This window comes from Chlorocebus sabaeus, chromosome X, assembly GCF_047675955.1.
Source record: "Chlorocebus sabaeus isolate Y175 chromosome X, mChlSab1.0.hap1, whole genome shotgun sequence".
Lineage (NCBI taxonomy): Eukaryota > Metazoa > Chordata > Mammalia > Primates > Cercopithecidae > Chlorocebus > Chlorocebus sabaeus.
The window spans coordinates 6,336,783-6,363,449 of NC_132933.1; the positions used below are offsets into that span (position 1 = coordinate 6,336,783).

Here is a 26,667-nt window from a genome sequence, read left to right on the forward strand (position 1 = left end):
ATCAGTAGGACCTGACACAGCAGGGAGAAACTGAGCTGCATATTGATGTCACTTATGCCGTTAGGGGTCCTGGACTGAACCAGTTAACACAAACCCCACTAACCACAGAGGTGCATCTTAGACAGCCACGTGGCTTCCCTCTTAAATTTCAGTATTAACATTTTCTTTATACTTGGCCAATTCAATCAATTGGGGCATCAATTCAGGCAGGACACAGCTCTGGTCTATTGTGACCTGACCTGAAAGTCATCCAGGGCTGAGGCCCTGTCACAAAGGCAGGGCACACATGGGACTTACAACCCCAAGGGCACATGTGGTCCCCCTGCAAACACACACTGTACCATAATTTGGGCACCCCAAGATGGCCAAACTCAGTCAGGAAGCACAGAATATCGAGGCCTCACTGTGACATCCCACCATGGCACCTCCTGCCAGCTACAAGGGTATCCAGTACACAGGACACATAATCCAGTTCAGCCCCTGGTTTCACTTGCAGACAATTTGGCTTTTCCATGACTGGTAGGGAGGGCATCTGGAGGTACTCCGTGGGCAACATAGAGGAGCCGGGGCCTCTCCCTCTGTCCCCTAGTCAGCAAGGTCAGATGTTGTCATGGGTGCAGCCGTGAGTTTGGAGTCACAGAAATTGCAGCTGCTTGCAAAGGCAGCATGGCGAGTTTTCCTTCAGCAAGAGAAAAAAGCTTCCGGGAACAGTTCTGCAACACCAAGATCACAATGCCCTCCTCACACCTCCCCAGATGTTGTGTTTTTCCTCCATCCTTACTAAGTCAGCATGACCCACTCAATAATAAAAGCTTTACATTGCTTCAATCATCCCCTACCCTGCCCGAGGCCATCTCACCTGGCAGGGCTGTGTGGCATGGGGACAAAAACATTTTCACAGAAGAACACTGTCATAAAACAAGATGTGAATACAAAGACCCGTCATGTTTAGGAAGCAGCCAGGAAAAAGTCCTGTGTTTCCAGAAGGTTCCAAAATGAGTATGCATAACCCTTTTCATCCTGCTCATTTATGCAGTAAACAGTGTAGAACAATAACGAAAAAAAGAAAAAAACAATCCATCACTTCCTGGGCTCAGCTGCATTTGATAATCCTACTGCCTGGCGTGTGGACCAGGAGGAAGGAGAGGAAGCAGAGTTAGGCTGTCTGTCCACTACCTAAAATTGCAACTGACGTGGGTCCTGGGACACAAGTGACTGGCAGTGGACATGCTAGAGAGAAGATCTCAGACTGATCTGTCACGAGTGGGTGGAGAAATCACAGTGGGTGGGGGTTGCCATCCCACAACATGCAGCTTTCAGCAGACATCTCACCAGTTAGAAGTGCAACCTGTCTGCATCAGAAATACAGTGCCCATGAGCAGCTTCACTCCAGTTGGCCCCACCGGAGAACAGGCCCTTCATCATGGGCATCTGCAAGAGATGTGCGAGGTCCAGGGCTGCATCGGTGTTGTGTGGTGACAGTTTTGAACCTCACTAACAGGTGTTTAAAGCCTACCAGGGTTCCAGAGTCAAAGATGCCTTTGTTGTGTTGAGCTATGCCTGCTTTCTCCTTGGCACAGCCTGTGGTGAGTCTGAAACAGCCCAGAGCAGATCCTTTGGTTTTAGCTTAGAGTCAAGGCCAGCCTATTGAGATTTGTGAATTTGCAATTCCGAAACAGTCGGTAGTGGGGGGAAGGGATTCTGGAGCAGCAGGATAACCAGCATGCTGCAAGGCCAGACAACAGTGAGGCAGGGAGACACCTGCATGGTATGCTTTCCTATGGCCTTTAGGCCTTGCCAGTCTTACAGTCCAAACGGGCACCTCAAATCATGCACCTTAGTTGCAACAGTCATCGGCTTATACATGGCTGACGCCCCAGTTCAGAAGAGCTCATTTCACACTGTTTGGGACTGGGGGTTGATCAAGGAAAATGATAGGATCACCAGAGGCAATACCACACAGGCAGCTTTATTGGGTGGTGCTTGGACAGGGAATGCAGGGAGGAGACAGACTGTCCAGAGTCTGTGTTTCCAGGGTCACCATCAGAACGGGAAGAAGGCAGGAGAACTGATGGTGCAGATGGGAATTGGAGAAGGACCTTATGGGTATAGGTGATATTGCTCAGCAGCTGGGCAAAGTGGCTTGGGAGTCTCGTAACCATAAGATTCTATCTCATCTATGGTTAGCAGATGTTAGGTGAGGACTAGCAGGGTATGGAAGCCAGCAAGGCTCTGAATGCCTAACAATCTGCTTGGCCATGCCACGTTTCAAACAATCAAATGTGTGAAAAATTCAGTTCTGTGCTGATGGGCTTCTGAGCCAACAGGTCTCAGTCTTGTGAAGGAAAACGTAGAGAAACATGAGCAATGCTGCACGACAGCTGAGATGCTGCTGCAAGGCCCTTTGCCAGCCACATCCCACGTCTAAACAATAAGCAAGGCCTTCCTCCAGCCTAGGGGCTACACACACAGGTCATCTTTGGTTCATTTATAGAACACAAGCTGAAAGCTGTTTTTAAAGTCTCTGAAGATGTATCTCCACCTGGAGACCGTCTCTCTTTTTCCATGTGGACTTCCTTCCTCCAGGGATCCCAGGAGGCAAGAATTATCACCTTCAGAAACGCTTTCTGTTACCCATACTTGAAAAACTAACGCAAACACACACGCAGAGTTAGAGAGAAAAAGCGTGAAAGCAAATCCAAGCACTAGATATAGATTGATTGCGAATAATGTTAATACTATAATTCCTCACAGACAAAGTTTCCTACAAAAGGCTTTTAAGATTCTGTAGAAAAGAAAACCAGTGGAAATCACAAGCATCCAAGTATCCCTGTCTAGAGCAAGGGAGGAAAGCTCAGTGTTAAGCAAAGCCAGCACTGTCTCCTTTAGAAAGGCTGATTAACTGACGGGCCTGTGTGAAACACCATTCAGGGGAGGCCACTGCTGTGGACTAGCCTCCTGCCCTAAGCCCCAGCTGATCACACCCGACCAGAATGGGGTCACCTGTGCTGAGTGCCACATAATCATCCTGAACTTTCCTATGGGCCAATTAAAAAAAAAGAAAAGAAAAGAAAAGAAAAGAAAAAACAAAACTTAGAATCTTCCAATTAACCTGAGCCGGCGAAATAAGGAAGACCCTTCTGCTCTAATCTTAGAAGGAAAGGAACTTTGAAAGGCTGAATCTGTTTTCTTTTTCTTTCCTTTTCTTTCTTTCTTTTTTTTTTCTTTTTTACGCTTTCTGCTTTCTTTAGCACTGTTCTGCCTACAAAGCCAACCTCGTCTGCTTGGTTCATTGTAACACTCATTTTATTTTACAGAATGTAGTGTTGCTCAATTCTAGCATCGCCAACAAAAGCCAGTTTGATCTTTAAATCATATTTGCTGTTATTATTTTCTTGGCAGATTCTGGTGGTTTGGGGGGACCCCAAAGACACAGCTGATGTCCCTGGAGACCCCTTGACAAATGCAGGGGAGATGCCGCTGACAGCTTTGGAGGCCCCTCTTACCCTCACAGAGGCACAAGGGTTGTCAGTTCCTCTCGGGTCACATTTTTGCATTGATTCCCCTGATCCTTTTGGCTCTTGATTCCAGGATTCATTTGTCCTGTGAGAGAGAACATGACCTGCGGATTTGTGGGGGCTGACAAGTCACTGACAAGACGTGTAGTTTTAAAGGTAACTGATGGAGGGAACAGATGATCACAGGCAGTGTGTGACTCTGGTTTTTGGAAATTTGCAGGGATCTGGGTTCTCCAGTTTCTTTTGCTTGTATGCTTCGGTAGGAGAGATTCACTGGTTACGTTAGTCAAGAGAAGCTCAGAGTCATAGCCGGGACTGACTGGTGGCTCCAGTTTGGGCACTCAGGAGCGATTGGAGCACTCGCCACCTAAAAATAAGATATCTGTATTAGGATCAGCTGGTCATGAAACAAGTTAAATACCATGTCACCGCCAGCCTCAAGACAGCATCCATGCAGCAACAGGGAGGACTCTGTGCAGCTGCTGACACTTTCTGTTGTATGTGGATGAATAAGACAAACAGGCTGGTTGGTTAGAATGGGTAGATTCCTCATCTGGCTCATTCTTTGGTCTGTTCAATTTCAGTTGGTTTAGCTCATGGGAAGCCTGCCTAAGGGGCTGTTTTCAGAGCCCCCAGCCAACCTGAGATTCTAGTACCAGAGTATCTGGAAAGGCTGACCTAACTGGAAATGGAGGGGAGCTGATGGCAAGTTTTTCCAGCATGCTTTCCATAGGGTAATTCTTGCGCCTGGCAGACAGCCTAATATCCAGTTGTCCAACCGACCGGTGGTCACGTGGCCCCTCATATGGGAAACTTGTTTACTCTGGCAGATGTCCTTGTGCTTCTTGTCTGATCTGTGTCCAGCTTATGCCTGCCTGTGACCACCATTCGGGCGCTTGGAGTTTGAAATTCTCTCCATCCCCCAGCATCCCAGATAAAGTCTGACCTTGGTTGCCATTTGATGTTCAGGTGAAAGGCACAACTTCCAATCACCTCCACAACACAAAATAAATTCAAAGACTTGTTACTTACTGATCCTGGGAAGAGAGAGTTCAAAGAGTTGGGAGGACAGTTCTCCATTCCCTGATCATGTGAGGCAGGAACGAAGAGCCAAATAATCAGGCAGGTAGAGAGAGAGAGAGGAGAGAGAGAGAGAGAGAACATATAAATATACAGGAATAGGGAATGGGTCAGGTAGGTTCACAGTCAAAAGTCTGAATGGTCCTTTCAAAGAAAAGGATTTTGAAGGAAAAGCGGGGAGAGATGCCTCTAAATTTTTAACTCTGCCCACAGGCTTGAGCCAGTTGAGTGTACTGTTCTACTTCAACTTCCTAGGCAGCAACCTCCGCTCTGCCATTCCCATTACAAGGGCATACTCCAAACTATGGGTATTATCCTCCTGACAGTCATAAGAGTAGTCTCCCTGGTTCACTGCATCCTCTCAAAAAGGCTTATTAATCTCCATGCAGCCATCTGCTGAATGCTATATGGTCTGTCTGCAGCTGGAATGATGAAAGCTCCAAGAAACACATGGTAACAAGGACACTGTAACATATGAATGGCATGTTAACTCCATAAACCCAAAACTGATGGTGACTAACTGTAGCATTCATGTCCTATGATTTGGTCATGACCCAAAGGAAAGGAGACTGTGAAACAAAATTAATGGGAGGCCATTGTGCCAGGCTAGCTTCCTGAACTAGGCCCCGGAAGATCATAAAACCAGAATGGGGTCACTCATGCTAAGTGTCATGAAATGAAACTGAACTTTCACGGGGGCCAGTTAAAAAATTTCAGAAGATGCCAATCAATATGACTCAGCATAATCAAGAGATGCGCTCTGCTTGAACCCTAAATGGAAAGGAACTTGGAAATGAGCAATCTGCTCTTTGCTTGCTGTTTCTGCTTTCTTCAGCACTTTTCTGTGTAGAAAGGCAAACTCCTCTGCACAGATCATTAGAATACCCATTCTAAATGAGCGAGGTTGCAGGTCCGAGGGTCTGACCTTGTGGGCCTATTTCTGGTCCTCTACTTCCTCACTGTGGAACCAGGGTCATGGCTCAATCCCACCATTGCAAAGGTTAGCTCATTACAGAGATGGGCTCATTCCTACCAACCACCCAAGGGAGGCTTGCACGCAGAAAATGACACAGACCAGCAGAGCACTTAGCACAGCAGCTGCCTGGCACCCAGTAAACCCTGAACCAAGCAGGGTGAAGGGCACCTGGTGTGGCAGATGCCTGAGTGTGTGAAAAAGAGGAGTGCAGTGGCTGACAAAGAAGAAAGGAAGGCCTGAGACATCTGAGGAGTTGATGTCCATGCAATCAACAAGTTCTGAGTCATGATTCAGCATATACTCATGTCCTGGGGACATAATTCCTCTTCTGGCTGCTTTCTGCTTTCTTCTGGCTGCTTTCTGGAATACAGAAAAGAAAACTGGAACGATCATAGGTTCAAGAGAGATTTGCAGCTACTAAATAGGTAACTGCAGGCTGTTTCAAACCGTGAAAACAACTGTGTGGGCAAGACTGTGTTTCAAATAGCCATGTAGAGGGCTGCCCTGCATGTCTAAGCTGTGGCAGAAGAATTTGCAATGTGGCTTCAGCCCTCCTTAGAAACATGCACCTGAAAGGTTGAGGACAAGCAAAGTGGGGGCATCCACAGTGTCCAGGCGGAGGACTCTCCTCTCAGAGCTCTGAGTTGTGGGGATGGATACAGGCAGGGTGAGCCTGGAGAATGTCTTGGAAGACGCCCCCAGGGCCGACTCCCACAGACACATGTATTGATCCTGGTTCAATAGCCCGGGCTGTCGTCCCAGGCAGGACTAGAACAAGTTCCACCATGCCTGCACAGGTCTGAGATGTGAGATGATTTACCCGTGATGGCAGATTTTCAGGAGAAAATGAAAATAAATGCATTAACCAATGTGCATGTGGATCATAAGACATATATAGGTTTAGAAATGTTAAAATACGGGGGGAAGTTAAAACTTAGACACACAGTAAACAAAGCTACTTCCTATTCACCACATCATTTGGGCCAGGCATTTTACATGCGGGTGACCTCAGGTATAAACTCACAACAATGCTCTTACTTTGTACTATTACATGTCCATTTTACAAATGAAGAATTGAGGCACACGGAAGGCGCATGATTGGCTCAGCTTATAACCAGCAGCAGTCACATTTCACAGAGCCCTGCCCTCGCCCTGGCCTCGCTGTGTTCCCCATGACCAGGGGAGGGCTGCTCTCATCAACAGTTACCCAATGCCCGATGCCCCATGCCACATGGCTGAGGCCTGCAAGGAAGCCAGTGAGAGACTGTCACTAGATCTGGCCCACCTAGCCTCTCCCCAACCCCATCAGGACACCACCCTTTCTGAAATTCAGATGAGGGCTCTGCTGGAGACGTTGGGTTTAGAACAGAGTGAGTGAGGATGGAGAAGCTTCCACTTGTACATGGATGATGCAGGTCCCTTCCGCCCTCCAGAGGCTGCACTCCTGTCCCGGCGTGGGGCCTGCACCCCCATAAACCTGCCCTGACTCTTCCCCATCTCTCCCTGCTGACTGAGTGGCCCAATGATCTCCTGTGGACCAACTCCAATAGGTCAAAAAGGAAAATATATGAACAAATATTACTAAGGTTAGTAATTGCGTGCAGCCTTCTTCATAACTGTAGTCATATGAAATACTGTGACCAGAAGCTAAGTCATCCTAAGACATCTATGAAAAACCTTGACAGATCACACTGCATATAGTTTCACCCAAGGAGCCAAGATCATGAGAAATTTTTTCTTTCACAAATGAAGATTTTAAAAAGGACATCTCTTCATTTATTGAGCAAGTGTCAATGTTTATACATGCGTGCACAGTGCTTGCACACAGAGTTAACAATGGGATAATGTATGTTTGTGGAGTCGAATCTGAAAAATGCATAAAACAAATTAGAACTCTCTCAAAGTCTCCACACAATTTATACCTCCAGTATTGGAAATAATGCAAAGAAAGGAATAGCATAGTGAGTGGTTAAAAATAATGCTGACACTTCAACATTGTGAAAATACACAAACAGGAAAAAGAAGCTAGAAAATTCTGAGAAAAGAGGCACTACAGGTAAAGATATAGGCAATTGCATGGAGATAGTCCTTAAGAGCTGGCTGAATTTCACAGTTGCTAACTATATGTTGAAGTTTTGCGTCACATGTACCTGCTGTTTTTTCTTTTAGAACATGTGTATCCTCAAAGGATATCTCACATTTATTTTCTGTTTGGCACTGATCTTTTAGAAATTCTATGATGCACGAAATGAGCATTCCTTATTAACCCTCCCTATTTTCTGCCTAGGGGTATTGATCATTTCGAAATTAGATGTCAGAGATACTGACATTATGGGCTTTCAGCACTTGGCATTATGGCCTACGGGGTGGGGTCTTTTGGGATTCTGATCCAAACCCACTAGGTTTATGCACTGCTTTTGTTCGTGTCTCTTAATCCTCTCTCCCTCTGCTTAATGAGTGCACAGATCGCAAATATAGAGCTCTTTAATTTTCACCCATGAACATCCTTGGAGAGCCCATCACTCACCACACAAAAAACATCTGCCATGAGAATTTCCCCTCATTTCCCTCCCAGTCTCTGTCTCCCAAGGTAGCCACTATCCTGACTTTAGTGCCATAGAGTAGTATTGCCTCTTTTGATCTCCATCTAAATGGAATTATGGAACTGATATTCTCTGCATTGGCTACTTTTTCTCAACATGAGGTTCGTGGTCTTCTTCCACGTTATGGATGTAGCCATAGCTTTTTCACGCTCAGGGCTGTATAGTATTCCTTTGTATGAGCTCCAACGTATTTCCCCATGCTCATGGTGATGAACATGGGGGTTGTTTCTAGCACGCTCCTAAGGGCGTTCTTATACACATCTTCTGTTGAATGAATGTGTGCCTTTCCGCTAGTACATACCTCTGAGAGGACATTCTGAGGGGCTTAAAGTGTATGGGTGTTCAGCATTAGTTCATACATTTGGGTCTCTTTTAGTCTCTAGCAGACCTATGGCCCACAATGCCCTCCTGCATCCCACCGTCCTTTTCCATTGTATTGACTTGTTGTAGCTGACTGATCAGTGGACCTACAGCATGTCTCACCACTACTCATTTGTCTGTCTGCTGCCTCATTGTGTCATTTAACTCTTGCTCCTTTCCATGGATTCTGATTATCAGGCTTTAGGTTCATATCTAGATTTGAGGTAGGTCTCACTCTTTTCTGATGAAAATACTTCATTGTTGGTTTCCTGTCTCCTACTGCATCCTAGCATGAGGCACATGATTTCCGGTTGTTTCACTCTTGAGCTTATTGACACTGACAGGTGGGTTCAGGTGATGACAGTCTCATTCCTCTCTTGTAGGATGCCTCATTGACCTTGAACCAAAGCGTTTCATTCATCCTACAGCAAGTGTCTCACTGGGAGTTGCAGATATTGGGTTTGTTTGGTTTTGGTTTTTTTCTGAAACATAGCCTTTACCATCCTCAGCTGCAATGTTTCAGTGAGGAAGACCTCTCCCTCAACTACTGTAACTATTGTGAATTCTTGAAATACAAAGGAAGGGCAGAAAAAAGCTTAATGATTTCCAGTAGATTGCCGATAGTCACCAAGTAAGGAGTGGTTGCACTTCTTCCATTTTTTTTTTTTTTTTTTTTTTTGAGATGGAGTCTTGCTGTGTCCCCCAGGATGGAGTGCAACGGCACAATCTTGGCTCACTGCAACTTCTGCCTCCTGGGTTCAAGCAATTCTCCTGCCTCAGCCTCTCAAGTAGCTGGGATTTCAGGCAGCCACCACCACACCCGGCTAATTTTTGTATTTTCAGGAGTAGTGGGGTTTCACCACGTTGGCCAGCCTTGTCTCAAACTCCTGACCTCAGGCGATTCACGTGCCTCTGCCTCCAAAAGTGCTGGGAATGCAGGCATGAGCGACCGTGCCTGGCTCGTACTTCTAATGACATCCAAGTGTCATTTTAAAATAAACTTTTAGATTTCAGAACAGTGTTAGATTTACAGAATTATTGCAAACATGATACAGAGAATTTCCATACACTTCACGTTTAGTTTCCCTATTATTAACATCTTACATTAGCATCTATATTTGTCCCCATTAATGAATCCATACTGATACATTGTTATTAAGTCCATAGTTTATTCAAGTATCCTCAGTTATACCAAATGTTCTTGTGCTGTTTCAAGATCCCATCGACGATACTTCATGACATTTGGTAATCCTGTGTCCTTCATCTTGTCTTCGTAGTGACAGTTTCTGAGGTTTTTCTTGTTTCTGATGACCTTAACAGCATTGAGGAGTATTGATTAGGTCTTCTGCATAAAGTCCATCCAGTGGGATTTGTCTTATCTCTTTTCTAATGATTAGCATTGGAGGTATGAGCTCTCAGAGGAAGATCTCAGATGTAAAACCCCATTCTCATTACATCATGTCAAAGGAAATTACCAGAAATATGACTTCTCATGATTGACGTTAGCTTTGGTATGCACTTCTTCTGTAAAGCGACACTAATCAAGAAAATATGGGTATTGGTGGAGGAATAGACACACATCGATGGAACAAAATAAAACCCCAAAATAGACCCACACAAATATTGTCAACTGATTTTTGACAAAAGTGCACAGGCTGTCGTATGGATAAATTGTAGTTTTTTCAACAAATGGCACCTGACAAAATAAATGCCAATACACAATGAAATGAACCTAAGGAGAACCTCACACCTTTCACAAAGAAGTAACTCAAAATAGGTCATAAACCCAAATATAAAATACACGATTTTAAAACTTCTGGAAGAAGACACAATGGAACATGCACATGACCTTGATGTTGGAGATGGGTGTTTAGATACAACATCACAAACATGGCCCATAGAACGCAAAACGGAGAAGGTGCACTTTCTGGGAAAAAAAAAAAATTGCTCTGCAAAAGACACTATTAAGAAAAAGAAAAGGCAAGCTACAGACTATGAGAAAATATTTGCAAGGCATACATCTGACAGAAGACTCATATCTAAAATCTTTACCGAAAGCTTAAAATTAAACAATAACAAGTATCTAAAATCTACAGAGAATGCTTAAAGGGAAGTAATTTAAAAAATAGCTGAGGGGACTGTACCCTGCAGAGCCAAATGGGCAGAGATGCCCAAGGTCTTGGGAGCCCACCTCTTGCATCAGTGTGGTCTGATTGCTAGACATAACGTCAATGGGGATTATTTTTGAAGCTTTAAGATTTAATGACTGCCCTGTTGGGTTTCAACCTGGCCTGTAGCCCTTTTGTTTTGGCCAATTTCTCCCATTTGGAACGGGAGCATTTACTCAACGCCTATACCTTCATTGTATCTTGAAAGGAACTAACTTGTTTGTTATCGTACAGGCTCATAGGCAGAAGTGACTTGCCTTGTCTCAGATGAGACTTTCGACTTGGACTTTTGAGTTAATGCTGGAATGAGGTAAGACTCTGGGGGACTGTTGTGAAGGCTTGGTTGTGTAAGAACATGTAAGAAAAGACATGAGATTTGGGAGGGGCCAGGGGTGGAATGATATGGTTTGGCTCTGTGTCCCCACTCAAATCCCATGTCGAATTAGAATTCTCAGTGTTGGAGGAGAGGCCTGGTGGGAGGTGATTGGATCATGTTGGGGCAGGGGGAACTTCCTCCTTGCTTTTCTCAAGGAGTTGATTGAGTTCTCACAAGATGTGGTTGTTTAAAAGTGTGAAACTCTCCCCTCTTTGCTATCTCTCTCTCTCTCCTACTCCAACTGAAGCTGTGCCTGCTTCCCTTCCACCTTTCATCATGATTGTAAGTTTCTTGAGGTCTCCACAACCATATTCCCTGTACAGCCTGCAGAACTGTGACTCAACTAAACCTCTTTTCTTGGTAAATTACACAGTCTCGGGTAGTTCTTTACAGCAATGTGACAACAGAATAATTATCTATCTATCTATCTATCCCCATAGACCAACTAATTATATAGATGAAGGTTGATGGGAAGTAGCTTTCTCACTGTTGAGGTAGATACTTACAGATAAACAAAGGAAGGAGACTAAAAGCTCCTTGTGGTATTAGAGTAGTGTCGTGGACATCAGGAAATACTCATGTTCAACTTCATAAACATACAGAGGGTGCACACATAAACACTAATAAGCAGGTAAATAAACACGCATATATTTCTTTGTTCTGTAAATGAGAGAGCAAGAAGCAACATCTCCCAAGGAATGATGAGCATTCCTAGCACGAACATCTAGGATTCTAATACTTTTCCTCAATACAAGGAAGCAGAAATACTTGGAAAATGGATTCTTCTGTGACTGGAACAGAAGATATAAAAATGATAATCACTGTAATTATTCAATGAAAATGCAAATATGAAGAGCAGTACGATTTCTCTACACACCTAATACAATGAATAAAATTCAAAGACCTGAAAATACCAGACTCTGGAGAGGATGTGGAAGTCTCATTCATTGCTGGGAAAGAAGAAAACTGTTACATTGCACGGCAGGACCTTTTGATTGTTTCTTACATAGGGAAACATAGAATTACCATTAGACTCAGCAATCCTACTCCTAGATTTCGTTTAAATTGAAAATGTAGGTTCCCATAGACAAAACTGTGTGCACAAACATATATAACAGCTTATTCAAAATCAACAACCAAGACTTCCTTCAAGGGGTGAAGGGATAAAACAAGTGGTACATCCATCAACTAAAAGTTTATTCAAAGCTCAAGCCACCCTCAAATGTTCTGGAACAGACACTTTTGGAGGCCAATTCTAACAAATAGTCAGGGAAAATTATCATCAACTTATCTCAACTCTTCCAAAGCAGCCAAAAAGATGAGCAATTGTCCACTTCATTCTCCTGGGCTAGGACTCCTGGATTCAAAAAACAGATAAAGATGCATCCTCAGCTCACATGAAAAGAACACGTGAGTGAATTGTTCACTGATAACATAGCAAATGTCCTAAATATGTAATCGCATATTCAAGAGAACAGTGGACTAAATGCATAAGCAACCTGTATGTCAGGAATAAAAATATTATTTCATGTTAAAAAAAGTTGCAATTGTAATTCCCTACATGCAAGATAGAGAAAAAGTTCCGTCGTGTAAATGGGTACAGAAAAGACTTTGAATGAAATTCTATGTGATTTCAAATTAACAACTTTCAGCAAACTAACATGAAAAGGAACTTCCATTTCATAAAATTGGCAGGAAGCATACTTAAATCTCAAAAGTTAGAAGCATTCTCATTCACAGCAGGGACAACCATCGACACAGACTATCACCATGGCCTTCCATAGGTACAGAGGATACGAAAATAAAAACGAACCAAAATTATGGACATGAAAAATATACATGAGGTATAGAGATAGAAAACAAATAGTATTTTGACAATATAATTATCAAGAGAATTCAGGGGAACAGACACACGAAGTGTTCAAATGAATAAGAGACTTCAGAAAACATCATATAAAGGATGACAACAGCAAAACAAGAGGATTGTCACACAAAAGCAACTTAGTGTCTAAAATAGAAAATATACCATTTGCAAGAGCGTTGAAATCCAAAATATAAATTAAAAGAAGCCTAACCAAAATGACCTTTATGGAGGCAATCATACAGGTTTACTGGTAGATTCAGGGGAAAAAATCCAAAATTAATGGAGTAACATGCCACATTCATTGATGGAGAACAGAATATGGTAAAGATGTAAATCCTGCTTAAGTTATATACAAAGTGCCTTTCTCGTAGCTGCCTAAGTGAAAGTCAAGCTCAGGCTCTGCTCCCAAAATCAATCGTGGAAAAATATAGAAAGATAAGAGAAAAAAAAATCTGAAGAAAACAGAGAAAACTCCGGGGATGATTGAAGACAGTGTTGAACTGGTATTCATGTTTGGGGTGGGGGAAGCCACAGGGATATTGAGGAGGTGTGTAGTCTGTATAGACAGCATATTACGGGATGGGTAGAAGGAAAGATATTAAAATCTACCCGACATCCCCACATCATCGCACAATCTGAGGCAGCACCTCAAAACATGATGCCAGTGGCCCTGGGATAATACCAGGACATCAGGAAATTTGAACTGAGTGAGAATTTTTGACTCCAGAGTTTTGTTAATAACCACCTGGAACAAACCTAGTGGAAGAGGACAGGCCTTCCAAAAATTATTTTCATGGAAAAAAAGAATGATCTAGAAGTAGAATAGTGTTTGTGAATCACACATACTATGAGGGGATAGTGTTTAATGAAATATGTATATGTGTGCGTGTGTGTGTGTGTGTGTGTATATATATATAGTCTACATATCTACATGTACCTATATCTAAAGATACATACATATAAATATACATATATGATATAAACATATACAAATGTATGTGTTTATGTATATACACATAAATATAAACATAATCTACATACACCATATATAATGTACACATACAATTGCAAAGATTTAAAATCTATTTCTTACTATATGAATGAAGATTAAAATACGAAAATCACTAAATTGCACTACGAAATGATAGATACCTTCAAAACTCATGGCTTCCCCAAATCTCTTGCTGCCGTTCAGCCTCTTCAGTGTAAACACAAAGCTTTTAGGACAAAAGCTTTGCAAAGTCTAGGTCTGGCTGGGGAGGAACCCCCGTGGGAAGGTGTGTGTCTTCTCCTAGAGGTCACTACAATCACAGTTACTGCAGCCCCCAGGGACCATCTGGCCTTAGACCCGCAGCCATTCTCTGCAAGGGGTGGAGGAGGGCAAATGCTCAGAGGTGACAGAAACAGAGCATCTCCCACCCATCACTTCATCAAAGAGCCAGGAGGAGGACCCTCCTGGGTAAAGACTAAGGGTTCTCTCACCCCACATAGAGGGGCCACAGAATCCAGCTCAGCCCCTCCTGTCAGCCCTAGAAGATCCCGGCAGCCTTGCCCAAGGACTCCCTTCCTTCCACTGCCACCTCTGGGGACTCAGGTCAGAGCCTTGGTCGGATGGGAGCCAACACCTTCGGCAGAAGATAGGGATCCAGGCTATGCGAGGAATCAAGGTCAGGACTGTGAGGGATGACTGAGGGCTCCCCAAACCCCACCTGCAGTCTCCCACTACCCCTACCCCCACCCTCCCCCACTACCACACCCCTCCCCCACCCCCACACCGCAGTCTCTCCCCCAGACCCTCACACCCCCACTACCCTCTCTGATCTACACACCTCTTCCTACACCTACACCCCCAAATGTGTCCACTCCCCACCCGACCCCCGAAATCCCCTCTTCTGCCCCTCACCATGACAGAATTCAGTCCCGCCCCTGCTGTCAACACAGGGAATCCCCTATCTTGGTGGCCGGATGTGATGCCAGTGACTTGCGCCTTGGGGATCACAGAGAAGTGAGGGTCTGGTTCTGATGGAGGCTTGAGATTGTTGGGGGGAAGCGGGCCCAGGCTGTGTGAGGAGGCAAGGTGAGAGACGCTGAGGGAGGACTGAGGATGCCCCCACCCCAGATAGAAGACCCCAAATAATCCAGCACCACCCCCATTGCCAGCCCTAAACCACCTGAGGGCGGACTTCTTAGGCTGGGCCACCTTTCACCACTCCTCCCCTTAAGCCCCAGGGGACTCTGGAGTCAGAGCTTGGTTTGACCAGGGCAGGGTTGGTTAGGAGAGGGCAGGGGCCAGGCTCTGCCAGGTCTCAAAGTCAGGATTCTGAGGGAGGGCTGAGGCCCCATAGAGGGAAGCTCTGTCTTTGCCGTCAGCCCAGGGAAGCTCCGGGAATGGGGACCAGGCACATTGATGCTGTTGTCCACATCCTGGGCTGATGGAGGGAAGGGGCTTGGTATCATGAGCACCACCTCAGAGGAGTAGACGGAGGGCCCAGGTCCTGCCGGGAGAGCACGGAGGCCTTAAAGGACAATCACCACAGGACAGGGGGCCCACCCCGCCCCCATCTCAGGCTAAGGTGCCTCCTCATTCCGCCTCAGGAATCCGACGGACAGACTCAGGTCCGCAGAGGGGAGCTCTGACGCAGCACTGCCAGGATCAAGGGGAGGAAAAAGAGGGAGGACTCAGGAGACCTTGGACTCCAGATCATTGGAGACCTCGGCCCTTGGAGGTGCCATGCACGATGGCTGCATGTGGTACATCCCTGCCTATGCCTTGGAGATGACAAAGAGGAGAGGGCTTTGGTATGAGGAGTGGAGGCTCAGGTTAGCAGAGGGAGGAGTCTCAGGACCCTGAGGGAAGACTCAGCAGAGCTCCTTTCCCAGATGTAGGAAACCTGCCCTTCCTGTCAGTCCTGGGGGGCCTCGGGCAGGACTGTGGGGAACAGACCTGGCCCCCACTTCCTGGTTAGGGATCCCAGGGAGATGGTGGCCTTGACCTACAAGACCCATCCAAAGTTCAGCAGGAGGGAAAGGGCCAGGCCCTGTCGGAAGTAAATCTGAATACCTATAGGACACCCAGACACAGGAGGCACTCCTGAAATATGCACCTTTTGTCAGTCTTGGGAATCCCATTCAGGGATGTCAGTGTAGCGCCCCTTCACTTCTGCCTCCCAGGCCTCAGAGAGGTGGGGGCCTCCCTCTGAGGGGTGTCCTCAGCTCAGCAGAGATAGCCACACCTGGTCAGCACAGGTTGGGTCCAGAGTCTGCCAGGAGTCAAGAGGAGGAAGGTTGGTGAGGACTGAAGGTAAGAAGGTACCTCCACACCTCGAAAAAGAAGGGAACTTGCAGAACCTGGCTTCCACTGTTCTCAGCCCCGGGTGGCCCCAGGCATAGGTATCATGTGGCATGCTCTCCTTTCTGCCACACGGCGGGAGGTGGGAGGTCTCAGGGAGGTGAACACCTTGGTATTAGTGGCACTTACAGTTCAACAGAGGAAGTCACATCTGGCCAGCAGAGGGAGGGGTCCCAGGATCAGCAGGACCCAAGGAGTGCCCCCTTCATGAGGACTGGAGGTACCCCTGGCCCAGAAGGAAGGGACTCCACAGATTATGGCTGCCACCTGTTCTTAGCTCTGGGGCAACCAGATCAGGAATGTCCCTAATTGGCAATCTCACTTGTACCACAGATAGGAAGTTGGGGAACCCTTGGGAGCATGGGGTGTTGGTGTAAAGGGGAGATGGCTGCTCGTCTCAGGAGTTTGGGGGTTGAGGAAGGGCAGATGCCAGGAGGAGTAAAGATGAATAACCCACCAGAAGACATTGGAAGCCTCGCCCCAGAACCAAAGGGGCCAGCTCCTGGAGTGAGCCCTGGATACCCCACCCAAGGGTGATGGGATGTGGAGCCTCCTCACTTCTGTTTCTGGATCTCAGGGAGGCTCACCCTCAGGCCTTGTTTTCAGAGGGTGACTCAGGTCAACACAGGGACCCCAATCTGATCGACTGACACAGTGGTCCCAGGATCTGCCAGGTGTCCAGGTGAGGAACCTGAAGGAGGGTTGAGGGTACCCCCAGGCAAGAACGCAAAGATTCTTGCGTTCTTTCCCACAGAAATCTTCCCTGCCCCTGATGTCACCCCAGAGATCATAGGCAGGGCTGTCAGCTGAGGACCCTCTCTCATCCTGGGATCTTCAGTGTCAGGGAGGAGGATGCCTTGGTCTTTAGGGGGCTGCACTCAGGTCAGTAGAGGGAGGGCCCCAGACTCCGCCAGGAGTCAACATGAGGACCAAGCAGGTTCCTCGCCCAGGACACATGGTGTCCAGTGAATTTGGATATCTCTTGCTGTCTCTCCCAGTGGACCTGGGCACGTGTGGCCCGACGTGGGTCCCCTCATACCCTTCTGTTCCATATCAGGGTTGTGAACTCTTTATCTGAGTTTCTCGAGCCAGCAAAAGGGCAGGATGAGGTCCCTCCAGGAGAAAGGTGAGTGAGCACAGAGGGGACCACGTAACCCAATGAGAGTAGGGACCTCACAGAGTGTGGCCAACTCTCCTGACAGCACTGGAAAGCCGGGGTTGTGCTTGCGGTCTGCACCCTGAGGGTCCCTCGATTCCTCTTTTAGGAGCTCCAGGAACCAGGCAGTTAGGCCTTGGTCTGAGGCATTGTCCTCAGGCCACAGAGCAGAGGAGTCACAGGCAGTGTTAGCAGTCAAGGCGAGGTTCTGATCTGAATGGACAACAAGGGCCCCACACTCCCCAGAACACAAGGGACTCCAGAGAGCCCAGCCTCACCCTCCCTACTGTCAGTCCTGCAGCCTCAGCCTCTGCTGGCCGGCTGTACCCTGAGGTGCCCTCTCACTTCCTCCTTCAGGTTCTCAGCAGACAGGCCGACCAGGAGATCAGAAGCCCCAGGAGGCCCCAGAGGAGCACCGAAGGAGAAGATCTGTAAGTAGGCTTTGTTAGGGCCTCCAGGGTGTGGTTCGCAAATGAGGCCCCTCACAAGCTCCTTCTCTCCCCAGATCTGTGGATTCCTCCCCATCGCCCAGCTCCTGCCCACAGTCTAGCCTGCTGCCCTGACCAGAATCATCATGTCTTCTGAGCAGAGGAGTCAGCACTGCAAGCCTGAGGAAGGCCTTGAGGCCCAAGGAGAGGAGGCTCTGGGCCTGGTGTGTGCGCAGGCTTCCGCCACTGAGGAGCACGAGGCTGCCTCCTCCTCTACTCTGGTTGAAGGCACCCTGGAGGAGGTGCCTGCTGCTGGGTCACCCAGTCCTCCCCTGAGTCTCAGGGCTCCTCGTCTTCCCTAACCATCAGCTACAACACTCTATGGAGCCAATCCAGTGAGGGCATCAGCAGCCGGGAAGAGGAGGGGCCAACCACCTCACCAGACCTCACTCACCTGGAGTTATGGTCTTGACCATGATCTTAACAGAGGGCCACTGTGCCCCTGAGGAGACAATCTGGGAGGCGTTGAGTGTAATGGAGGTGTATCATGAGATGGAGCAGTTTCTTTGGGGAGCGGAGGAAGCTGCTCACCTAAGATTGGGTGCAGGAAAACTACCTGCAATACCGCCAGGTGCCCAGCAGTGATCCCCTGTGCTACCAGTTCCTGTGGGGTCCAAGGGCCCTCATTGAAACCAGCTATGTGAAAGTCCTGGAGTATGCAGCCAGGGTCAGTACTAGAGAGAGCATTTCCTACCCATCCCTGCATGAAGAGACTTTGGGAGAGGACAAAGAGGGAGTCTGAGCAGGAGTTGCAGCCAGGGCCAGTGGAGCAGGTTGGGGGAGGGCCTGGGCCAGTGCACGTTCCAAAGCGACATCCACCACCTTCCCTATCTTGTTACATGAGGCCCATTCTTCACTCTGTGTTTGAAGAGAGCAGTCACCGTTCTCAGCAGTGGGGAGCAAGTTGGGTGTGAGGGAACACAAGGCGGACCATCTCTTGGTTCCTGTTCTCTTGGGCGATTTGGAGGTTTATCTTTGTTTCCTTTTGGAGTTGTTCAAATGTTCCTTTTAATGGATGTTGTAATGAACTTCAACATTCATTTCATGTATGACAGTAGGCAGACTTATTGTTTTTTATATAGTTAAAAGTAAGTGCATTGTTTTTTATTTATGTAGGGAAATCTATGTTATTTATTTGAATTGGGACAACATAACAGAGCAGAGGATTAAGTATCTTTTTTAATGTGAAAGAACAAAGTGGTAAAATGGGTGAGATAAAGAAATAAATTAAATTGGCCGGGCACAGTGGCTCACGCCTGTAATCCCAGCACTTTGGCACGGTGAGGCAGGTGGATCACGAGGTCAGGAGATCGAGACCATCCTGGCTAACACAGTGAAACCCCTAAAATACAAAAATACAAAAAATACAAAAATACTAAAAGTACTGAAAATACAAAAAAATTTAAAAAGTTAGCCAGGTGTGGTGGTGGGCTCTTGTAGTCCCAGCTATTCGGGAGGCTGAAGCAGGACAATGGTGTGAACCCAGGAGGCGGAGCTTGCAGTGAGCCAGGACTGCACCGCTGTACTACAGCCTGAGCGACAGAGTGAGACTCCATCTCAGCTTATTTGTAATTCACAATCAAGACTTTTTCCAATTGGTGAATGGATATAACCTACAGTACATCCAGAAACTGAAAATGTATTTAAAGCTCAATCCACCCTCTGTTGTTCTAGGGCTGGCAGTTTTGGGGGTCAGTTCCACCAAGTGGTCAGGGAAAACAAATTGCCATCTTAACTCTTCCAAATAATCCCAAACCATGGCAATTGTTCTACTCATTTTCCAGGGCTCCGTCTCCTGCACTGAAAAAGCAGAAATATTATTTAACAATAGAAAACTTCAATTTTAATTTTCTACATACACGATAGAGTAGAAAAAGCAGTCAGGTCAATGGATACAGAAAAAGCCTCTGAAATAAATTTTATGCGATTTCAAATTAAAAACTTTTAGCAAACCTAAGATTCAAAGGCACATCAACTTTCTAAAATTGGCGGGAAACATACTTGAATGTGAAATGTTAGAACCATTCCCATCCTGGTCTGGGGCAAGTCACTGATACATGCTTTCATTGCTACCGTTCATAGCTGCAATGGATATCAAAAGGAGAAAGTGTCAGAGCTATGGATATCAAGATGAAAAAGAGGTATGAAGATGGAAAAGAAATAGATTGTATTTTTCACAATATGACCATTAAGAAAATTCGAAGGAAGAGACACATGGAATGTTCAAATGAATAAGAGACTCCAGAAGACAGCATGCAAAGACCACTACAGCGAATACAAGAGACTTGCCACACATAAGCAACTTAGAACATAAAATTAAAAATACACCATCCCCGACAGCATTTAAACCCAAAATATAAAGAAGAAGAAGCCTAACCAAAATATGCAAGACATTTACAGAACAACTGTACAAGTTTGCTGACAGATTCAGAGAAAAAATTCCCAAATAAATGGAGTAGTATATGATGTTCACTGATGAGGAACAGAATATGGCAAAGGTGTAAATCTCACTTAAATTAAATAAAGAGTGAATGCCTACCTGTAGCTGCCAAAGTGACAATCAAGCCCAGGCTGCTGTGCTCTACTCCCAAAATCAACTGTGGAAAAATATAGAAGGGAAAAAGAAAAATGAAACAGGGAAAAATAAAAATAAAATAAAAATATCAGCAACAAAGTCTAAACAACGAAACAGAGAAAAACCCTGGGGAAGATTGAAGACTGTGTTGAACTGGTACTTGTGTTCTGGGCAGGTGGAGAGGCAGGGAAGTTGAGGAGGTCTGCAACCACTGCAGATGACAGGGTGTGTTGCAGGAAAATTTTTGAATGATCACCTCACATCAATGTACAATCTGAGTCTGCACCTCAAAACACGAGGTCAGTAGCCACGAGGTAATATCAGGACACCAGCAAAATTGGATTGATTGAGAGACTATGGCTCCAGAGTTCTGCTAATAACAACTAGAGACAAAGAGAAGGTTAGGACTGACTTTCCAAAATATTATTACTTTAATTAAATATATAGAATGAACTAGAAATAGAATAGTATGAGTGAATCACACATAGTATGAGTAGATATTGTTTAATAAAATAAGTACATATAGTCCACACACATGTATGAATATATGTAAAGATACATACATATAAACACATATAGCTATATAATATAAACATATATACATACATGTATGTGCTTATGCATGTAAACACAAATATGATCTACATATACCATATATAATGCACATACACAATTGGCATAGATGAAAAATTTCTTCCTTACTGTACGAATGAGGGTTAAAATACGAAAATCACTGAAGTGGACTAGGAATGGTTAGATAACTTCAAAGCTCAGGACCTACGCAAATTTCTTGCAGCTACTCAGCCTCTTCAGTGTAACAATAAGTCATTTAGTACAAAAGGTTTGAAAGGTCGACCTCTGGCTGGGGAAGAGCCTCCGTGGGAAGGTGTGTGTCTTCTCCCAGAGGTCACTACAATCGTGAGTGCTGCAACCCGCAGGGAGCGTCTAGCCTGGGACCCGCAGCCATTCTCTGTAAGGGGTGCAGTTGTGCAAATGCTCAGAGGTGACAGAAATAGAGTATTTCCTAAAAGCAGGATTCGGGAAGAGGACCCTCCTGAGTGAAGACTGAGGGTTCACCCACACCCCATAGGGGGGCCACACAATTCAGCTCAGCCCCTCATGTCAGCCCTGAAAGACCCCAGCAGCCTTGTCCCCCCACCACACCCTTCCCCCCACTGCCACCTCAGGAGACTCGGGGTCAGAACCTGGGTCTGAGGGGTGCAGACCCCATCAGCAGAGGGCGGGGCTCCAGGCTGTCCTAGATCTCCAGGTGAGAACCTTGAGGAATGACTTAGCCGCCCCTCCCTGCCCCGCACTAGAATCCGGCTCCACCCTTGCCGTCAGCCCAGGTGAGCCCCGGGTGGCCGCTTGTGACGCCGCTGACGACGCAGCCGCGTGGATCAGAGAGAAGCGAGGCCCTGCTTCTGAAGGGTTCGCTTGCGATCGGCTGAGGGAAGCGGGCCCAGACTCTGTGAGGAGGCGAGGTGAGACGCTGAGGGGGGACTGAGGAGGCGCCCGCCCCAGACAGAGGACCCTCAGTAATCCAGCGCCGCCCCTGCTGCCGGCCCTGGACCACTCGGGGGCGGACTTCTCAGGCTGGGCCACCCCTCACCACCGCTGGCTCAAGCCCCAGGGGACTCTGGAGTCAGAGCTTGGTGTGACCAGGGCAGGGCTGGTTAGGAGAGGGCAGGGCCTAGGTTCTACCAGACATCAAGATCAGGACCCTGAGGGAGGGCTGAGGCCCCACAGAACACATCTCTGCCTCTGCTGTCAGCCCTGGGAAGCCCTGGGCACAGTGGCTGGGCATGGCGGCCGGAAATGGCGGCCGGGCACACTGATTCTGACGTCCGCATAGGGGACTGATGCAGGGAAGGGGCTTGGTATCATGAGTACGGCTTCAGAGGAGCAGAGGAACGGCCCAGGCGGTACTGGGAGATGAGGGAGGCCTGAGAGGACCAGGAACCCCAGGACAGGGGACCCACCTTACCCCTGTCTGAGACTGAGGCGCCTCCACATTTGGCCTCAGGAATCCAAGGGACTGAGACTCAAGTCAGCAGAGGGGTGGTGCCCTGCCCTTCCAGGAGTCAAGGAGAAGAAGAAGAAGAGGGAAGACTCAGGGGATCTTGGACTCCAAATCAGTGGAGACCTCAACCCTGGGAGGTCCCAGGCTCTGTGGCTGCATGTGGCACATCCTTGCTTCGTTTTCAGGGTGTCAGAAAGGAGACGGCTGTGGTTTGAGGAGTGGAGTCTCAGGTCCCCAGAGGGAAGCGCCCCACACCCCTTAGGGAGGACTCAGCAGACCTCCTATTGCTGACCTAGGAAACCTGCCCCTGCTCTCAGGCTGGGGCACCTCGGATAAGACTGTGGGGAAGGGATGTGCTCCCCCACTCCCCAGTCGGGGACCTCAGGGAGCTGCAAGACACATCCGTGGTTCAGCAGGAAGGAAAGGACCATGCCTTGTCATGGAGTAAATATGAATACCTGGATGACATCCAGACAGAGAAAGCCCCCATGAAACCTACTTCTGTCAGCCTTGGAAATCCTATGCAGGGGTGTCCGTGTAGTGCTCCCCTTACTTCTGCCTCCCGGGTCTCAGGGAGGTGGCAACCTGGGTCTGAAGGGCATCCTCAGCTCAGCAGAGGGAGCCACACCTGGTCAGCACAGGGAGGAATCCAGGGTCTGCCTGGAGTCAAAGGGAGAAAGGTTGGTGAAGACTGAAGGTAAGAAGGTACCTACGCAGCCCAAAGAAAAAGGGGACTTGTGGAGCCTGACTTCGGTTCTCAGTCCTAGGAGGCCTCAGGCATGGGTAACATGTGGCGCGCTCTCATTTCTGCCACATGGTTGGGGATGGGCAGTCTCAGGAAGGTGAGAACCATGGTCCCAGTGTCACTCACAGGTTAGCACAGGGAGCCACACCTGTTCAACAGAGGGACGGGATCACAACATCTGCAGGAGCCAACGTGTGGACCCTTTGTGATGACTGGGGGTACTCCTGGCCTAGAAAGAAGGGACACCACAAAGTCTAGCTAACTTTGGTTATTATCTGTGGGGAAACCCGATCAAGGGTGGTCCTAAGTGGCAATCTCACCTGTACTATAGGCAGCAAGTTGGGGAAACTCAGGAAGATGAGGACCAACCAGGATCCTCACGTTTGGACACATGGGCCCCAATGTATTTTGTGTAGCTATTGCTGTTTCCTCACCCTAGGGCAGGACACATGGACCCCAATGTACTTTGTGTAGCTATTGCTTTTTCCCCAGGAGGCCTTGGGCACATGGGGCCAGATGTGGGTCCCTTTATGTCCTTCTCTTCCATATCAGGGATGTGAACCCTTGATCTGAAAGTTTCTCAGGCAGGGAAAGGGCCAGATCCGGGCCCTGCCAGGAGAAAGATGAGGGCCCTGAGTGAGCACAGAAAGGACCATCCACACAAAATAGTGGGGAGTTCACAGAGTCAGGCTCAACCTCCTGACAGCACTGGGGTGCTGGGGCTGTGCTTGCAGTCTGCAGCCTGAGTTCCCCCTCGATTTATCTTCTAGGAGCTCCAGAAACCAGGCTGTGAGGCCTTGGTCTGAGGCAGTATCTTCAGTCACAGAGCATAAGAGGTCCAGGCAGTACCAGCAGTCAAGCTGAGGTGGTGTTTCCCCTGTATGTATACTAGAGGCCCCTCTAGCATCAAAACAACAGGAACCTCACAGTTCCTGGCTCTACCAGCCCTTCTGTCAGTCCTGGAGCCATAGCCTTTGCCCGGAGGCTGCACCCTGAGATGCCCTCTCAATTCCTCTTTCAGGTTCGCAGGCAACAGGCCAGCCGGGAGGTCTGGAGGCCCCAGAGGAGCACTGAAGGAGACCTGTAAGTAGGCCTTTGTTAGGGCATCCAGGGTGTGGTACCCAGCTGAGGCCTCTCACACGCTTCCTCTCTCCCCAGGCCTGTGGGTCTCAATTGCCCAGCTCCGGCCCACACTCGCCTGCTGCCCTGACCTGAGTCATCATGCTTCTTCGGCAGAAGCGTCAGTCCTGCAAGGCTGAGGAAGGCCGTCAGGCCCAAGGAGATGCACTGGGGCTTATGGATGTGCAGATTCCCACAACTGAGGAGCAGAAGGCTGCATCCTCCTCCTCTACTCTGATCGCGGGAACCCTGGAGGAGGTGCCTGATTCTGGGTCGCTGAGTCCTGCCCAGAGTCCTCGGGGTGCCGCCTCTTCCCTGACCGTCACCGACAACACTCTATGGAGCCAATCCAATGAGGTTTCCAGCAGCAATGAAGAGGAGGGGTCAAGCACCTCCCCAGACCCAGCTCACCTGGAGTCGCTTTTCCGGGAAGCACTTGATGAGAAAGTGGCTGAGTTAGTTCATTTCCTGCTCCGCAAATATCAAATTAAGGAGCCGGTCACAAAGGCAGAAATGCTGGAGAGTGTCATCAAAAATTACAAGAACCACTTTCCTGAGATCTTCAGCAAAGCCTCTGAGTGCGTGCAGGTGATCTTTGGCATTGACGTGAAGGAAGTGGACCCTGCCGGCCACTGCTACGTCCTTGTCACCTGCCTGGGCCTCTCCTATGATGGCCTGCTGGGTGATGATCAGAGCACGCCCAAGACCGGCCTCCTGATAATCGTCCTGGGCATGATCGTAATGGAGGGCAGCTGCGCCCCAGAGGAGGCAATCTGGGAAGCGTTGAGTGTGATGGGGCTGTATGATGGGAGGGAGCACAGCACCTACTGGGAGCTCAGGAAGCTGCTCACCCAAGATTGGGTGCAGGAAAACTACCTGGAGTACCGCCAGGTGCCCGGCAGTGATCCTGTGCGCTACGAGTTCCTGTGGGGTCCAAGGGCCCTCGCTGAAACCAGCTATGTGAAAGTCCTGGAGCATGTGGCCAGGGTTAATGCAAGAGTTCGCATTTCCTACTCATCCCAATCAAACAGTAGCTAACTCTTGCCTTCCTTGTACCTCTTACTGTACACTGTATAGTTAAAAAATGCATATGTGTACCTGAATTTGCTTGGCTTGAGAATGTAATAGAATTAAATATGAATAAAGAAGTCCCCTTGGTCACTGGCTCATGTTTTCCTGAAACATTCATTGAGTTTCTGCTATTTGGAAGACCCTGGGTTAGTATTGGAGATGCTAAAGTAAGCCAGGCCCAGCCCTAACCTTATGGTGGTTGAGTCTAGGATCTGCATTCATATAACTAAGCTGGCCAGGTGTCCCCTAAAATCTAAAGGAAATATAAGAGAGGGGTGGGGGTGTGAGGCAGCAGGTGAGAGTGGTGGAGTGTACATGCCCTGAGCCAAGGCCTTTTGGGCTTTGGGAAACTGCAGTAGCTTTTGGGTGAGCTGATTCTAGTGAAATGGGTGGGGGCAGAGCCAGATTCTCAGAGGACAAGAGAAAAGTTTGGAAAGGAAAATTGCTCAGCAGTTCCTTTTGGATGGTGGAGGAAACAGAGAGTCATCTCCTCCTGGGGCAGGAATGGGAGGTGTCCTACACTCTTGTCTTAGTGTGGTTCAACACAGCACACGAGGTTGGTGATGGATATCCATCCTATGCAAGGGTTTCCTGAGAGATAAGCATGAACCTGCTGGGATGTGAGGCCCAGATGCCACTGGCCAGGTGCTTTTCTTCCTGGTTGTGATAGCCTGAGCTGACTCTATTAAAGGGACATTCTAACCAGCTTATCTGAAGTGCAATTTGGCCAATTATAACAAGGGAAAGATTTTGGGTCATGATATAATCAATGAAAAATGTGGTTTGGATGTAAAAGAAGCTGAGAGAGAGGGAAGGACTTTATTCTAAGAGCTTTGAGTTGCATCCCAGTCGGGGGAGAGTTTCGCACACTGAAATTTTGAAGTATACCCTGTGAGAGGGTAAACTAAGTGAAATGCATTAGCAAAACTTCCTTTTTTTTTGGCTGAGTAATTGTTCCATGTCCTATTAGGTTGCATATTTTCTGAGAAGTCCCAGAGAACCACAACAACAATAACAAATCCCAGAATACTAGGATCTGGGGTCAAATAATAGAAATAAAAGCCATCTGCCATTCCGTAAACTTCTTATTTGTGTCAGGACTGGAGCCAGGTGCATCACTTACATTACATACACTCCAACAGTCCTATTGGTCAAGCTTCATGGATGAAGAATCTGAGGCTCACAGGGCTTGAGAG

At 47.5% G+C, this 26,667-nt stretch overlaps 1 protein-coding gene across 1 annotated transcript; it reads left to right on the forward strand.

Moving 5' to 3' along the window:
* Positions 1-24,502: 24,502 nt before the first annotated feature.
* On the forward strand, positions 24,503-25,438 carry LOC103232727 (melanoma-associated antigen 8-like). Its single transcript, XM_007992936.3, has one exon. It carries the CDS (start codon positions 24,503-24,505, stop codon positions 25,436-25,438), a length of 936 nt encoding a protein of 311 aa, XP_007991127.3.
* The last annotated feature ends 1,229 nt before the right edge of the window (positions 25,439-26,667 follow it).